Below are 17,207 nucleotides of genomic sequence, written 5' to 3' on the forward strand. Positions count from 1 at the left end.
AAAAAACTCTATTCTTTTCTACATAATTTCCTTCAAATCAACATGTATATGTAATTAAAAACTTCATTTGAAGAACCCCACACATATTTTAATTAATGCACCACAAAACGTGTTAATTATGAAATCATTTGGTGTGGACATAAATTGATTTAAAATGAAACGTCAATCATCTTCTATTTAAAACAATTAACTGACGTACGAATTCATGTCCTCATTAGCATAACTTTACATAAGTAATAAGTACACTTCCCTCTTTCTTACAATAACACTAGGTAGTTCCAGGAGTAAATAACAAATTAAACAGGTATGATAGTTTAAAAATTGATTATGTTTTCTCTTACTGTTATATATTCCTGAGAAATCTGCAGCAAGTTATATTACTTTCTTTATTTACGTAAAGTTATGTTCAGTGGCGGATTATATGGACTTGAGATCCTGTTGAAACTGACTCCTCTTGCCGAGTGCTTTTACACACCAATTGTGTGGCAAAGTTTAAGGGAAAAGGATTTATTATGAAAAGTCTCAAATACAGGATTTGTACCATTGATACATATCAATTTAAAATGCCGTTTAGAGAAACCAAGGAGTTCATAAAACCTCCTTGGTATGACCTCCTTGGAGAAACCGATGAATTGTGAAAAAAGAAAAAAATCATCTGAACTGAAAATAGAGAAAATGTGTCACTATTTGAAGTATTACCTGAAATCGTGTCATTCTTATTTTTTTTAATCCTTAAATGTGACAAAGATATTAATATGAAAATCGCATTACGATGATATGATACCTGAATTTAAATGACATACAAGAAGCCAATGATAATTGCATAAATTGCACTTATTGACAGGAAGGAAATTTAGTAGACTTTTTACCGAAAGACGTGCACATTTTGATTTAAAATTCAATTTCCTTGTACTGGATGTAATAAAGCTGTATGACACATGCACTTGCTGTGCAACTCATTGTGTCATATTAAAACAACGTCTTTGGTTTTCGTCTTACAGAATTTAATTGTCGGACTATATTAGATTGAGTTTACTACCATTAAGTGAAGGTTGATTGAATTTCGGTAAGGACAGACTTAGATCGTTTTTATTACCATTGTAGTTTTGTTGGTTATAATTTGGCTACGACGATATTTTTCCCATATTATATGCTTATGTTTCATATCTTACGAAAGGAAATACTAAATATTGTCAATACACATCACAGTGGATGTCTGAAAGACAGCAGGACATATTCTTCATCTCCGACTTCTAATGATAACGTCTCATTACGATACAGATACTGTGTTGAAGAATTTCTTACAAGGATCTGACAACACTCCGCTTTAATTTCTGTTCTGGTAGTCCTTACACCAACCAATGCAATTTCATCTTTAAAATTTTTAAACGTATGTATTGAATTGGCAAAACTAGATCCAGAAATATCTTAATGAAGCGTATTCAGATTCTTGTGAGCAAAGCTTGGACACATGATTTCGTTTTTAATCAGACTTTTATCTATTCTTTTTTTTTATTTAGTATGTCACACTTTATTATCTGCTTATTATACTAACAGACGCAATATGTAAGACATATCAAAGTCTGTTGGACATGATTACAGAATCCAATGGTTTATAATGCCAATACGAACAACAGACAACCATCTGCTGTTCATGATAGTAGAAGTAATTTCCGTAATTAGTTAATAGTTTTTTTAAAAGGCAATCAGGAACATATAATCTTTTGTCTTTGCCGTAGATATCGCTATTATGGAGTATGTGTAGTTGCATACCTTTATTTCGTTTATTTAATGATATGCTTGTCTTCCTTAAACTCGATCTAAAATATTCCCTTTGAGGTTTGCTTTCCTTTAAGTGACGTCTATATTATGCCGTTTTTTGCTTATATCAATAAAACGAGTATTGTGTGAATCCACGATCGACATTTCGATAAAAAAATCCTTTTCTACAAATATAAACTACATGTACCTATTTGTTCGTACAAAACCATTTTACAATTCAACATCATTTGAACCTGTATTTACGTGGCTTTGCCACCCTCAATTTACTCCTAAGCTAGAGATCGATTAGGCTAAAGCATGCTCAGTTATTGAAAAGAAAAAATGTTAACATTCAAAAGAGAAACAAAGAAACCACCGGGAACAACCGTTTAATTGACTTGTTCATACAGGTAAACGACGAGGTACATATTTCTTTTAACGTATGATAAGAATCAAACACACCTATGAAAATTATAACTGTACGATTGCACGTGCTTGTTTGTGAATATATTTTTATTTTATGTTTATATCAGATTATATAACCATCGACATTCATACATATATATACATTCCTCGGGGGGGGGGGGGGGGGGGTCTTCTAGATGGCTGGTTTAAATGGTGTGTAGTTTACAATGCACACGAAATTCTGAAACATTGTAACGAGTCCCTGAACTTTAAATTGTTTCTTTGGATTTTTTTTATTGGTTAATCGAATATAGGAATTTGTGTCCATCGATGAAAATGAGTTTGACCGCTCTTTAACTACTTATTTTCATTATCAACATAAGGTTTAATGCAAGGATATCGAATCATACCATATGTATATCTGCCATTATATAATTATATATTTTTTTTTAATTTCAGATATCTGCATGGTTCCAGCAAAATGAATATTTTAACTAAATTAACAATTTTTGTGCTTATGTGCTATGGTAAGTCTTGTTTTGAGTCATATGTGTTTAATTAATCATTAAATCAATTAGGTTATTTTCTCTTTCTCGAATTAAAGTTGATGGATTGCACATGCCCTTATTGGCAAATGAATGAACTACTCATGCAGCTTTTAAGTTAACTGTTGGATCTCAATAAAAAACATACATTCAGTTTTTGTGTTGCTGAATGATGACAGAACATTGTTTGTAGTACAAGGACACCAACAAGTTTTGATTTAGAACTTTACATAACAATCTGGCGAAAAGCAAAACACAGATGTTCTGTACATCACATACAAGCAAAAAAAATAGTTTTTGTGACAGTCGCTCCAAGGTATATTTCATGCATACGTAGTAGAAGATGGGTTTAAACATGTGAATGCATCTGGTCGCATTCAGTTTTGAGTGGTGGAGATTCCGAATAACATCGTCATCTACGGTTATACAAAATAAGCAGATGCGGTATGCTAACCAATAGGACAACTATCTACTAAAGACCATTTGAAGATAATGTAAACAGCTATATTCCAAATGTGGGGCAGGATCTGTTTACCCTTCCGAAGCACCTGAGATCACCCCTAGTTTTTGGTGGGGTTCGTGTTGTTTATTCTTTAGTTTTATATGTTGTGTCATGTGTACTATTGTTTATTTGTCCTTTTCATTTTTAGCCATGGCGTTGTCAGTTTATTTTCGATTTATGAGTTTGATTGTCCCTCTGGTATCTTTCGTCTCTCTTCTATTAATAATGAACAGTCGTCAACATTGAGAAATAGTTTGTTTTAATATATACGTTGGCTACTTGAACTAATATCAGTTTACGCATTTTAAACAACTGTCGTTACGCAACATCTTTTGAATGTGTATGGTTAAATTGGTGATTTTTTCCCTAATTATTATGGTTTTGAGTACTGCCTTTCAATGCTTTATCTTTAAATAAGAATTGTTATTTAAATTATTTTCTATAGTATCAGCTAAATATAACTGCAAGATGGATGGTTGTCAAAATGGAGGAAATTGTACATACTTTGGAAACTGTGAATGTGCACATGGTTACGTTGGATACGACTGTGGTGTTCAGATGGGTATGTGTAAAATTAAAATGTGCATATATTTTGTCAGCTAAAGCCGTTGAAATAATAAAAAAAAAAAGTTATAGTTCTGATCAATAAAAAATCACATATTTACTTTGTACAACAGTATTTCAATATCACAATATTTTTAATATATAGCTACCAAATGTAATAATTAAAATTGTTTGTTGTAAGAGACCAATGAAAGGTTGCTGTGAATCATTACCTTTGTCATTACTGCTTCTTTTATTTACAGTTTGAAACATTGCTGAAATGTTACTATAAACTATTTTATAATTAAAAAAGGTTAAAGATTATTTATTTTGTACAGAAAAAAAATGCCTAACATGCAATGTAAACGACGTTGATGTTGGAATATACTCGGAAATATATTACCCAACATAAGCATGTAGGTAAAAATAATTTCTATATGGAATGTTTAGAAAGTCAGAATTTATTTTATACGCTCTTTTTTGTAGCTTTAAGAAGTTTTGGACCAAGTTGTACAATTGAATGCATGAACGGTGGCACATGTTTCAACACAAACATGTGTTACTGTACAGAGTCATTTCACGGCAATCGTTGTCAATATCAAAAAGGTAAGTATAAGCATAAATGTAATTGATTGGAAAAAAAGCAGAAGAAGGGTAAAACTTTTAATAGATTTTAGATACAAGAAAATGTTTGTGTTCTACAACGACTGGCATGACCAAATCTGATTAGTTTTAGAGAAAATAGGTATAAGAATAACAATCTGAAATGACCATTAATTCAAGCATAACTCTAAAGCTTTCATTCCTTCTCTAGCTTTGTATTGAAATTTATCTTGATTGTTTGTATTTTCTTTCTTTTTTGGTGTTTAACATCTTGAAATTCTTACTTTTGTAGAAAAGATTAAAAACTTCTTTTTTTTTTAAATTAACTTATCTACACACGAAAAATAGTTTCTACTAGATCTATCAATTCCCATTAATTGTTTTAGAAAACATTCAGTGTGGATTGGAAGGAATACAGATTACAATTATGACCTCAACAAAATTCCAAGGGGAGGTTACAACAAAACCTAACAGCACAGGATGTCAGTTTAGAAATTTCATGGCTTCGAACGCGACTTTATTACGATCATACAGACTGATAACTCCATTATCACTACAAACAACAAACCCATGTCACAGAGCAATAAACAGAACGGTTACTGTAAGTATATAATCTGTTGAATAACACGAAGCATTATTAAAAATTGTGAAAGTCACAATGACTTCTCAAAACTGTTCTTTTAAGTAAATATCAAAATTACAAGTAATACATCAGACATGATCGTAGTTTCAACGTATGAGCAACGTTATATTAAAATTTTGAATGCTTTTCAAGGAAGAGGTGTTGTGCACACAAAATCATATCTTGTTTACGTTTTATAAGCCATTTGTCTCTAAGACTTGCAAGGTAAAAAGAAATCATGAGATTTTAAAACATGAATACTCACTTTCCTTATATAGGTACATCAACTTTGAAATGAGTCTTTTTGTATGGGTAATCCTTCGTTTTATAAATCGATTTGACTTTGCACTGAATTTGAGCATACCCTTATGATAATTTAAAACATCGATAAGAGAAATACGTACCGCCATCACTATGTTAGAAAAATCTCAAAACAAATGATATTTTGTCAAATTTTTAAGTAAATGATTGTTTGATTCAACAAATCTTTATATGAGGAAAGAAAAAACAACTCCACTTTATGGGTGTGGTTATATAACAGTTTGACGGAGTTGTAAGGATATCTCACCAAAGACGTATCGTCTTTAAAAGATTAAAAAAGGTGAATGGGCCAAATGAAGTACGAAGTTAAAAAGCCTATTAATGTTAATGAAAAAAAACATCTGTTATGATATGATTCCCGTGTACACAATATGTGTACGTTAAATGACCACCATCCAATACGCCTGATACCATAAGTTTGGAAAGACAACAATCTAATACAATTAAGAGCACAAATAAGGGCATTAAATGTACTGATGAAACAGAATGAGGTCGAATTTGGTCCAAGGAATTGTAGTTTAGTTTATGCACAATAACACAATTTCAATAAGAAGGATTTTACAGATTTTATTTGAATGATGCCGACGCACACATACTATTGGACGGAAAGAATGATGAAGGACTCAACAACAACTAGCAAAAATACCGTCGCAGTGATAATATAAATTATGTAGAAACTGGACCTGCATCGTCGTTACTATTATTGTTTTTAGTATTTGACAATGCAAAGTATACGAAGTCTTTTCATGCAAAATTATAAATTGTCCGGACGTTCTAATTAAAATAAAATTATTTTAAGACAGTCACAACCATCATAGAACTTAATCGACATTGACACGAATTTTATTATCAGTAGAACACAAAGCAGAACAAAGAGTACAGCTAAGGCAAACGTAAGCTATGGCCACGAAAGAAGTTTCCCGGATAAATTGAATCCACAGGAAACATCAATTACAATCAAAGATATCAAGAAAATACCATTTGACAATATGTATAGATGAAATGATATGAAGACAAATTAAGAATCGAACCATCATTGGCACATGAAACCCTTTTATTCCAAACGAGAAAATATAATCGACAATACCAAACTTTAAAAATGCAATCAAAGACACTTGAACAGATTGAAAATTTAAGGCAAAATAGAACGTTTCAAGTAGCTGCAATTTCAAAAAATAATAAAAACAGATATGATTTTTATCACATAAAAACTATATGGCTTATAGTCAGTCTAAGTCTACCAAAATCAATAAATCATCTTACGCATAAAATTGCTTCATAATAGCAACATTGTTATTATAACTTCGTGGTTATAGATGATTTGAAACAGTATAGATTTTGACAACTACTTCAATGTATGACAACATATGCAACCTTTTGCAGATTAAGAAATTTTCACACCAAAATTGCAGTGGTAATTGGTACATTAAAAATATTCAGCAATATTACCAAATTTATATTTTGTTTTTCATGAAATTCTGGTGTTTTGGCGATTATACCTGGAATGTTTGCCATTAACAAAGCAACAATCAGGTTGAACTAAACTAGTTTTGCTAAATTTGAAGTATAGTTGATAAACTCACATAATCTCGTTGGTAACCATTTTTTGTCTCTTTCTTGTATTTGTATCTGTATTGTGCATTATGTATATTAATTCATTTGTGCATTTCTTTGATATTTTGATTTCACATTTGAACATCCGTAAACTACTATTGCCTCTAACTTATATTGATTTTTTTTTCTACGAGAATGAAATATCTAATGTACAATAATGTACAATATGTATAACTTTAATTATGCCAATGCAAATTCTACTTGGCGGATAAAATCAACGGAGACTGAATGAAAGCTACCGAACTTGTGGTTTTTATTGAAAGATTTTTTTCCATCCCCTTTTGATAATTATTGACATGGAAATAACTAGAGGCTCTAAAGAGCCTGTGTCGCTCACCTTGGTCTATGTGAATATTAAACAAAGGAAGCAGATGGATTCATGACAAAATTGTGTTTTGGTGATGGTGATGTGTTTGTAAATCTTACTTTACTAAACAGTCTTGCTGCTTACAATTATTTCTATCTATAATGAACTTGGCCCAGTAGTTTCAGTGGAAAATGTTAATAAAAATTTACAAATTTTATGAAAATTGTTAAAAATTGACTATAAAGGACAATTACTCCTTAGTGGGTCAATTGACCATTTTCAGATTTGCTCTAATTGCTTTGTTTTTTGAGTTATAAGCCAAAGACTGCATTTTACCCACATATTCTAATTTTAGACGTGGCGGCCATCTTGGTTGGTTGACCGGGTCACGCCATACATTTTTTAAACTAGATAACCAAAAGATGATTGTGGCCAAGTTTGGATTTATTTGGCCAAGTAGTTTCAGGGGAGAAGATTTTTGTAAAAGATAACTAAGATTTACGAAAAATGGTTAAAAATTGACTATAAAGGGCAATAACTCCTAAAGGGGTCAACTGACCATTTCGGTCATGTTGACTTATTTGTAAATCTTACTTTGCTGAACATAATTGCTGTTTACAGTTTATCTCTATCTATAATAATATTCAAGATAATAACCAAAAACAGCAAAATTTCCTCAAAATTACTAATTCAGGGGCAGCAACCCAACAACGGGTTGTCCGATTCGTCTGAAAATTTCAGGGCAGATAGATCTTGACCTGATAAACATTTTTACCTCATGTCAGATTTCCACTTAATGCTTTGGTTTTTGAGTTATAAGCCAAAAATTGCATTTTACCCCTATGTTCTATTTTTAGCCGTGGCGGCCATCTTGGTTGGTTGACCGGGTCATGCCACACATTTTTTAAACTAGATACCACAAAGATGATTGTGGCCAAGATTGGATTAATTTGGCCAAGTAGTTTCAGAGGAGAAGATTTTTGTAAAAGATAACTAAGATTTACGAAAAATGGTTAAAAATTGACTTAAAGGGCAATAACTCCTAAAGGGGTCAACTGACCATTTCGGTCATGTTGACTTATTTGTAAATCTTACTTTGCTGAACATAATTGCTGTTTACAGTTTATCTCTATCTATAATAATATTCAAGATAATAACCAAAAAACAGCAAAATTTCCTCAAAATTACAAATTCAGGGGCAGCAACCCAACAACGGATTGTCTGATTCATCTGAAAATTTCAGGGCTGATAGATCTTGACCTGATAAACATTTTTACCCCATGTCAGATTTCCTCTAAATGCTTTGGTTTTTGAGTTATAAGCCAAAAACTGCATTTTACCCCTATGTTCTATTTTTAGCCGTGGCGGCCATCTTGGTTGGTTGACCGGGTCACGCCACACATTTTTTAAACTAGATACCCCAATGATGATTGTGGCCAAGTTTGGTTCAATTTGGCCCAGTAGTTTCAGAGGAGAAGATTTTTGTAAAAGTTAACGACGACGGACGACGGACGCCGGACGACGGACGACGACGGACGCCGGACGCAAAGTGATGGGAAAAGCTCACTTGGCCCTTCGGGCCAGGTGAGCTAAAAATGAAATATTAATGGCCCGACTGAGTACTCCGACACTCTAAATTTAACAAGTCTCAAATCAAGCATAGATTAAACAAGCTTTTCTTAATTCTAGTTAGTAAAATAATATTTCCAGATCCCCAATATTTTCCTGGTCTTCCTCATATGTTTGGATTGTCTTGATTTACGTTAAAACAATTCGGTTTCAAATTCAGTTTTGTTCAGTTAACTTGTTGATCTAATTACAAATAATTTGTAGGCGAATTGAACGAAACTTTTTGTAATTGCAGCCTGATAAAGTGACATATTCCATAGATGTAGCCGTCTCAGAAAAGGAAGGAGTATACAACCCTCTGCGAGATAGAATTGTCAACTTTAAATGTGTTTATCCAAGAAGGTAATAAAGTTAAAACAGTGATGAATCATCAAACCACAAATTATAATGATAATTTATCACTTACAATTTTAATGAACATATTTAGAATAATTAATTGATGTTAATTTTCTCTGTCGTCGTGTTGAATTTTTTTTTAATGCTACATTTTGACATAATTCCCCATAAAGTTTCTAATTTATAAACAAAAATGCACCCTTAACCTCAGCTAACTAATCAAATCGAAATCGAAAGACATTCTAATTTCTTCTGGCTCGATTGGATTTAAATAATTAATTCTGTATAGATATAGGGAGATATAGTATAAGTGCCAATGAGAAAAACGTATTCCATAACAACTTAATAATAATGGCACTCTTCATTGGATATCTCATTTTAAAGATTATATAAACGATTAGATATAAGCCAGTGTATATTTTTCCTGCACAAAATAATTACACATACCGATTACATTCTTCAACATTCATATATGTACTGAATTCCTTACAAAATGTAATTTCAATATTAATTTAATCTATAACTACTGGGGATATTCCTGAAATTGACATTATATTGTGGAATCAACTGTTTTCAACTTTACCTTATATTTACTTCATTTGAATTTTGACATCACCGAAGAGACATCGATTGTCGAAATGCGCATCGGGTGCATGAAAATTTCCACCTTTTATGTTATAAAAAACTTTGACTGAAAATATGAATACCAATGGACACATTAAAAGATGGACCAACACATGTATGTTTAATGTGTCTAAATATGCACCAACTATTAGAGCTTTTGCTGAAAGAGTAATCGCAGAGTCATATATGGTTTCCAAATAATAAAAGAAAAGTAATTTTCCGTCCAAGTTGAGCAAGCAAAAATCAAAATATATTTTAGAACTGCAATGTCTTTGTATTTTCTATTATCAGTTTTTAATAACCATATCATTTTTAGTGCAATGTGAACATTTTTATTCACATTGCATACATTTTTAAATTTAAACTTGAAAGAAGAAAAAAAATCCCATTACCTTTTCCTAAAATTGTGATTGCCTGACTTACTTAGACGCTGATATGGACTACTATTTTCGCGTATTGTTTACAGGATAGGTGAAGGTTCAACACAAGATAATACACAGTCATATACTCCAGTGGAACTACTTTATTTGGATACTAGGCTGCAGCCTCTTACACAAGGAGTTCAAGAAGGGGATGTCTTCTATATAGATTTTGCACCTACCACAGAATCAGGTGAAATAAGTACAACTAAAGTGCAGTTTGCAACATGTTCAACGACTGTATATAGAATTTCAGTAATGAATTATCAACTTTGTTTAATTGTTTATACACTGAAGAAAAATCCCTTACCGGCTTATTAAACTGAAAAAATACTTAAGTGATACATTTTTTTTATGGAAAAAAAGAATGCTCTTTAAATTATATATAAATCTTTTATATATCGAATTTTTCATGCAAAACAGGAAATATATATGAACCTGGTAGCTATTGCTATTATCAACGTAAGTTACAAAACAAAGTTAAAGGTAATCTACTACTGTTTTTTTCATCGTTTTTCGTTATTTGTCATGGCATTGTCAGTTTGTTTTCGGCTGTAGAGTTTGAATGTTGTGCATTTGTATAAATCTGTAATCATATCTGCTATGCTTTATTCGTAAAAATTTGAAACCATAATGTTTATGTTATATATAACATATAAAATAACCAAACATGAGGCAGCATCTAATACCATATACATAGTAGTAGCCAGTGCTTCGGTATCGGCATACTATAAATTTATAATTTTGACTCATTCTGATATTGTAGATTTTTAGAGAACAAATTATGATACTGTATTTTATTTTCAACTAGTGAAGGCAAAGTTCGATTTTTGAATGTTGTAATTTTTCAAATTGGCAATCACAGCTTGGTCTCTAAGACTTTGACTGAAAAGTGTGTTTCGGTATCTAATACTTATATTTCCAAATAAAAGTGATGGGTTAGAAACACCATGATAACAAGACTTTTTTTGTAATATTAGTGATTACACTTAAAAACAATGATGCTGTTTTCAAGCTTGAATATGACAAAGCAAATGTATTGGTAGCACCATCTTATGGATGCCTCACGATTAAGTATAAATAACAACTGGAACAGAATGGTATCCGGGTTTGTCTTTAATTGGTGACTTTTTTATTTTATATTTTTCATCTATTTGTATGTTTTGCACTGACAAATAACTATTGAAATGCGCACCTGGCTGAAGCAGCAATATTTGTACTGCTAGTGTTGTTACATGTTACCATTGCAATATGTTTTCCTGTTGCTATTATCAATAATGATTATAATTACGTCTTTAAGGAACAAATGGATTACAAGTAATTAGTATGGAAGCATTTAGTGTACACAATGGCAAAGTCACCACATTCAAGATGATTGAAAAAGGGTATGTCAACAATTTACTTTTTTATTAGTAGATTCGGATACGGATACGGATCGGAATTAATTATGAAAATAAATTATATTGATAATTATTATCATAGTCAACTGGGAGACCATATCATTTTGACATTGGCAACCAAACAAAAAAACGATACTTCCTTCAGTTTATGTATAAAAACTCGTCAGAAATCTTTTAAATATCCTAAATTGGGTTGTATGAATTTTATTAATACTTTCAAAAATAATGAAGGTTGTTTTTGTGCTTTTATATGCATGATTCTCAATCATTACTTATATGATATATAGCTAAGAGGTAATGTAGGTTATTTCGATCATCATACCAACTTGTAAACAGTAAATTACTGTTAAGTTATAACAAGGTAGTTAAGTGAGTTTTTTTGTTTTATATTTTTTATTTAATAAGAAATGCACATTGTACACTGAGGGATTGACCGTGAACAAACATTAAAACAAGACAAAGCATATAATTAAATATTAAATCATAGAAAGTAATTGGAGTTTTCAGTATAAACGACTTTTTAATGACTTATACATAGCTCCATAATATTAAATAATTAGCAAGGTTGTTCAAGCTAATTATTATTAACATAGGTGACATAAATATAACTTTATACCATGTGCCATGAATAATTAGACAATAGTTTTTAAAAATCGCTTCATTCCTTAAACAACTCTATAACGAACACAATTTTTTTTATGTTTTAAAGCCTGCTAAATTTTTCTATGAGGAACATATCTGAGCATAACCAAATATCACATAACGTGTTTACCCTAGCCTCATTTTTGTACTGTTTCAGTTCAGAAACCTGCAGTCTTTTTTAGTCTTGTGTGTTTTTAATTTTGGTTCATTTATATGTTTCCAAGTTACGCGTGGCGTCCATTTCGCGGAATAAGTATACATTATTTTTTAGATGTCAGCCGGAGCCCATCTCCTGATGTAAGATTTTCTCGCTGCATTGAAGACCCATTGAAATAAGCACTTTCTTAAAAAAAACTTTAAACTAAAAAAAAGATAGATGTATAAATAAAGGCATCAGTGGTAAACCACTGTTCATTACATGTATTATATAAATCGACTAAGCGAAAACAAATCTGGGTCATAAATCAAAACCAAGGGAAACATTTTAACTATAAGAGGCGAGATAAGAGGAAAACAACGAAACAACAGAAAGACTGAACTACAAATGCAAACGCCAAAATAAATAGCACGATATTTGCCGAAACCTCAACAATAAATATCGTGTAAATTTACTTTTAATACTGACACCAAAACTGGTTTACCACTATTGCTAATAACACAATAGGCTAAACTCATTTCAAATCATTACGCAAACCACACTATTAATTTATTGTTTCATAACATTGCTGTAATATATATGTTACATTTAATCGTTCGTGATATGATTAATCATTGTATGGCACTCGCAATGGTCTTAAGAAATAAATAGGTGCTAAATGTGAACCCTGAAATGAGATATCGAGTCATTTTGTCACCAGTAACAATAAATATCAAAATTTGAACCGCATTGCTTGAACGGAAACGGCCGGCAAAAATCTGTTTAATAATTCATTATCCATTACTCATATATATTGTTATGTGAACTTGTCTTTTGTCAGATCTAAATGTTTATATACATATCTATACATATTTAGATTCCGAGATTTTGTGAGAAGTTAAATAAATGGTATACGTTAGAACTAATTTGTTTGATTACCTGGAATTTTTCTAACTTATCATACGGTATTGGTCGTTTTCTGTTCAAGAGATAGACTACCTGTGGTGTAAGTTTATAAAACTGAAAGTCTTTTTATTTTTTTGGTCTTTGATGCATTGTTGTCTCATTACCAATCCCATCCTCCTTTATATACTTGTTGTACAGCAATTCTTAATTGTATGTGTGTTTTCGTCGTTTCAGATGTATTTTACCGACAGCTGAATCTCGTGTCAAGTCGATGAGCCAGGTAGAAGGCACTCGTCCAAATGGAGAAAAAATCCACAAAACAAGAATTGAAATGACGGCTTTTTCATTGTACGGAAACAGCTACCTCCATTTCAACTATGACCTGAAATTTTGTCCTGGAGCTTGCCCCGAGGTAAAATAAAATTAAAAATATATTATAGTGTTTGTGTATCTTACCACTATTATTTCCTTAATCAATTGAAAACAATTGCATTGTCTTTACTATATATAATCATATAATGGTGTGTTTAAAAATGATAGCATGGCAATGGATTAGATGAAGAGCACACACTCGACTGTGATGCAATATACATCCAAATATCTTATTAAACAAAACTGGAAAAAGAATTAAGCATTTTTCATAAGAATCAGTTCTGTTGCTCGTATCAGAATATTCAAAAGGCCAAAATCAATAACAAAGTTGTAGAGAACTAGACCTTATATACAAAATTAGACTCCCCCGTTAAAAATGCAGAGGCAAATCAATTTATATAATCATTTATCACATATTTTGTACTGATATGTACGTTTTTGCATGGCCAATAATAGCCGGAATTCAAGGTTGGTTATCAGCCCTCGGGCCCGATATCGATATCAGCCCTCGAAATCCATATCAAGCCCCCGAGTTTAACTTCCGGTAACCTGTCAATCAAAGGCTATTTGTGAATAAGTTGAACGCATTTCTTAACATTTGAAATGTAACACTTTAAAGTCGTTTGATATTTGCAATTCTTAGAATTAACATATTTATTGTTAATTATTTCTGAAACTTTTCACAAAACGTTGTTAACATATTGTGATCCGAACTTTCTTTTAACTCACAGTGATACATTTTTTTTTCGTTAAATATCTTTTTGATTTTTGATGAAATATCAAACATAATTTGGTGTAAGCTATTTGTTTTCTCCTGCTTGAAAATATGTGATAAAAAGATTATTACATGTCATTTTTCATATGGTCCATGGTATAAGCCCACGACCCACATCAAGCCCTCGGGCTAAAGCCCTCTGGCTTGATATGGGAGTCTAGGGCTGATACCAGGGCCATATGGAAAATGCCATGTAATAATCTATAAATAATACTATGTTTTTCCTTTTACACATTGTGACTTTTATGGAAAGTTGTCCCATTGGCACTCATATCACATCTTCTCATTCTATATACCGGTATGTTTGTTAATTTTTATTTGAACATGAATTACTGAACTTTGATATGGTTTTCTGATTTTGCTTTGACATCAAAACGCAATACCTGTTGGCGAAAGTAAATAATAGACAACAATGAAACTAAGCATGGGTAATTTTAACTTGATCTACTGAACAATTGCTTTGGCTTTATGTAAATAGAACACATAACATTCCGAAATTTACCTTTATATAAGTTTTGTAATTTTTGTAGATTAGTCTTTAACTTTCTAAATAATATAGAAGAACTAGTTGTCTTATCGTATTCTCGGTTGGCGTTTTAAGTTTATATGAGTTTTAAATACTCCACATTCTTTGTTTTTACCTTTTTTTTTATTCAACCCAAAAAGAATTAAAAATAATAAAACAATAAAGATACTATTTGATTATTTGTTTACTGTTAACAGACTTTTTTTTATTTTTTTTAAAGTAAACTATGTTACCATAACCATCTAGTGCAAATACATATTTTATGTTATACATGTATATCATATTGAATTAAGGCAACAGTGGTCATTTGAACACAAATCAAGGAAACAAACACACATTTTTTTTTTAAAGAAACTCCATAAGGTACGAAATTATATATGTCGAAATACAGGGTGAGCGTCTCCTCTAATGCCTGCATTATGCGACATGTAAATAAACTCTCAATCAAAATGTCACAATTGTACACAGAACTAAATTGTAAATTTACAGATTACGAAACGATTTCAAAATAAATTTGTTGACAGTGGGTTTTTTTACGTATCAATTACCTTCATTGGAGACATACATTACTTATTTTCTTTGATATTCTTTATTCTAGATAAGATGTATTCGACGACAACCCATACAACCGACTCAGCATCAACAACCTTATCATCATTTTGGAGGAGGACCTGGCTTGAACATTGTCATTTGATGATTCTGTATAGAGAAAAGAGATATGATTTGGGAAAAGAAACGCAAAATGTTGATATCACCAGTAGTTGCATCTACTCTTTCAGAATACTACAAAAACGATCTTCGTTCTCTGACATCTATATCACGCATCTTTTCATCGTTTCATTTGATCTCATGTCGTCTATCACAACTATATTATTTCTCAATTTTGTCGTCAATAATTCTACTGAAATGGACTTGTAACTGAAAGATGAAGACATATTTAAACCTTTTTATATAAATACCGTAAATAAATTTAATTGGTATCTAGCATTTCTGTCGGACTAGTTTATACTTATAGTGTATTCTTGTTTAACTTTGTGCTCTTTTGTATCATATGTTTATTATGGTTTTATACACATTCCACTTATAAATATAACGTTCACTAAAAGTGTAATATAATTCTTACATAAAAAAACAAAACAAATATGCACCGTTTGTTAGAAAGGCTTTTATTTCTTACTACACACTTTATGGAGCTGTTATAACTTAAATTTCATGTTTAGTTAAAGATTTGCCAAAAATTAAATACTTTTTTTCATATTCTGATTATTATGTAATATATATAAAACACAATAATAGCTACATGTTGAAATAAAGTTGTTGCACCATACACAAATTCTCGATTAAGTGCTGGTGAACACAATTGTTATATAAAGATTTGAAGAGCAATATATAACCATGCAAGGAAGGGAAATCAAGATAAACTATCCAACACATGTGTATATTGTTCTGATAGTTTGCACGTGCGAGCAATCAAGCTTTGTATAAGGTCTAATATCATAAGATCGTTGTTTTTTTTAAAGAACTCTATCCAAAGTAATAAGAAAATCACTTTAATCCTTAAAAACAATATTGTAAAATAAAAATCACTGAAAACACGCCCTTTCAAAGTGAAAAATATTTTCTCGTTAAAATATTTACCAAAAAAGAGAATTCTAACATTATCATTTAATGGCAAAAATGGCAAAATATCTACTAATTTCATAGACTAGCAGTTACTATAGACGATACATAAAATGATATCTACTAGTATAGCGTTGTCGTTTAACTATTTATTATATCTTTTGCTGTATTTTTCAACCCTGTAAGAACACAAATAAAAGGTACTCCTGACGAAAAGTTACCGATAGTTGAATTTATTTATAGTTACTGCAGTTATTTAGCTTGTCAGTGTATTTCCTATGAAAATACAGTTAGGCACTTTACCAAGAGCATTCGTGATTTCTTTCTGATTTATGGTTCTAATGTAGATCCTGGTTTATTCTCAATTATGTGTTAGAGTTTATAACAACAGAAAACGGAAAAGAAATAAACGATCTAGAATGCAAAATAAAGATTCTTGCTATTGTGATGTTATTTTTATAGGAAATAAAAACCTATTATAAGTAATGTTCTTGTAGTCTTATTTTATTTCAGTCAGTTTTATGTAAATAAAAGTATACCGCTGTTCGAAATTCATCAATCGATTAAGAAAAGAAAAATCCGGGTTAAAAATTAAAACT

The 17,207-nt window shown here is 31.1% G+C and overlaps 1 protein-coding gene across 2 annotated transcripts; it reads left to right on the top strand.

Moving 5' to 3' along the window:
* Positions 1-238: 238 nt before the first annotated feature.
* Positions 239-16,724, top strand: LOC134708293 (gigasin-2-like). 2 transcript variants are annotated; one of them, XM_063568725.1, is made up of 11 exons: positions 253-304; positions 1,002-1,066; positions 2,626-2,693; positions 3,659-3,775; positions 4,243-4,362; positions 4,746-4,960; positions 9,088-9,194; positions 10,279-10,424; positions 11,532-11,616; positions 13,550-13,727; positions 15,587-16,724. In XM_063568725.1, the coding sequence occupies exons 3-11, from the start codon at positions 2,648-2,650 to the stop codon at positions 15,680-15,682; spliced, it is 1,110 nt and encodes a 369-aa protein (XP_063424795.1). In that variant the 5' UTR covers positions 253-304; positions 1,002-1,066; positions 2,626-2,647; the 3' UTR covers positions 15,683-16,724. The 2 variants fall into 2 exon arrangements, with proteins under 2 accessions (XP_063424794.1, XP_063424795.1); XM_063568724.1 differs by lacking the exon at positions 1,002-1,066 and having other exon boundaries at positions 239-304.
* Positions 16,725-17,207: the final 483 nt, after the last annotated feature.

Source organism: Mytilus trossulus, chromosome 2 (assembly GCF_036588685.1).
Source record: "Mytilus trossulus isolate FHL-02 chromosome 2, PNRI_Mtr1.1.1.hap1, whole genome shotgun sequence".
Classification (NCBI taxonomy): Eukaryota; Metazoa; Mollusca; class Bivalvia; order Mytilida; family Mytilidae; genus Mytilus; species Mytilus trossulus.

Excerpts from the sequence above, each read along its gene's own strand:
- LOC134708293 (XM_063568724.1), top strand. The coding sequence starts at position 2,648 with ATGAATATTTTAACTAAATTAACAATTTTTGTGCTTATGTGCTATG. Across the intron at positions 4,961-9,087 it reads CAATAAACAGAACGGTTACT|CCTGATAAAGTGACATATTC; the intron begins GTAAGTATATAA and ends TTGTAATTGCAG. Across the intron at positions 10,425-11,531 it reads TGCACCTACCACAGAATCAG|GAACAAATGGATTACAAGTA; the intron begins GTGAAATAAGTA and ends TACGTCTTTAAG.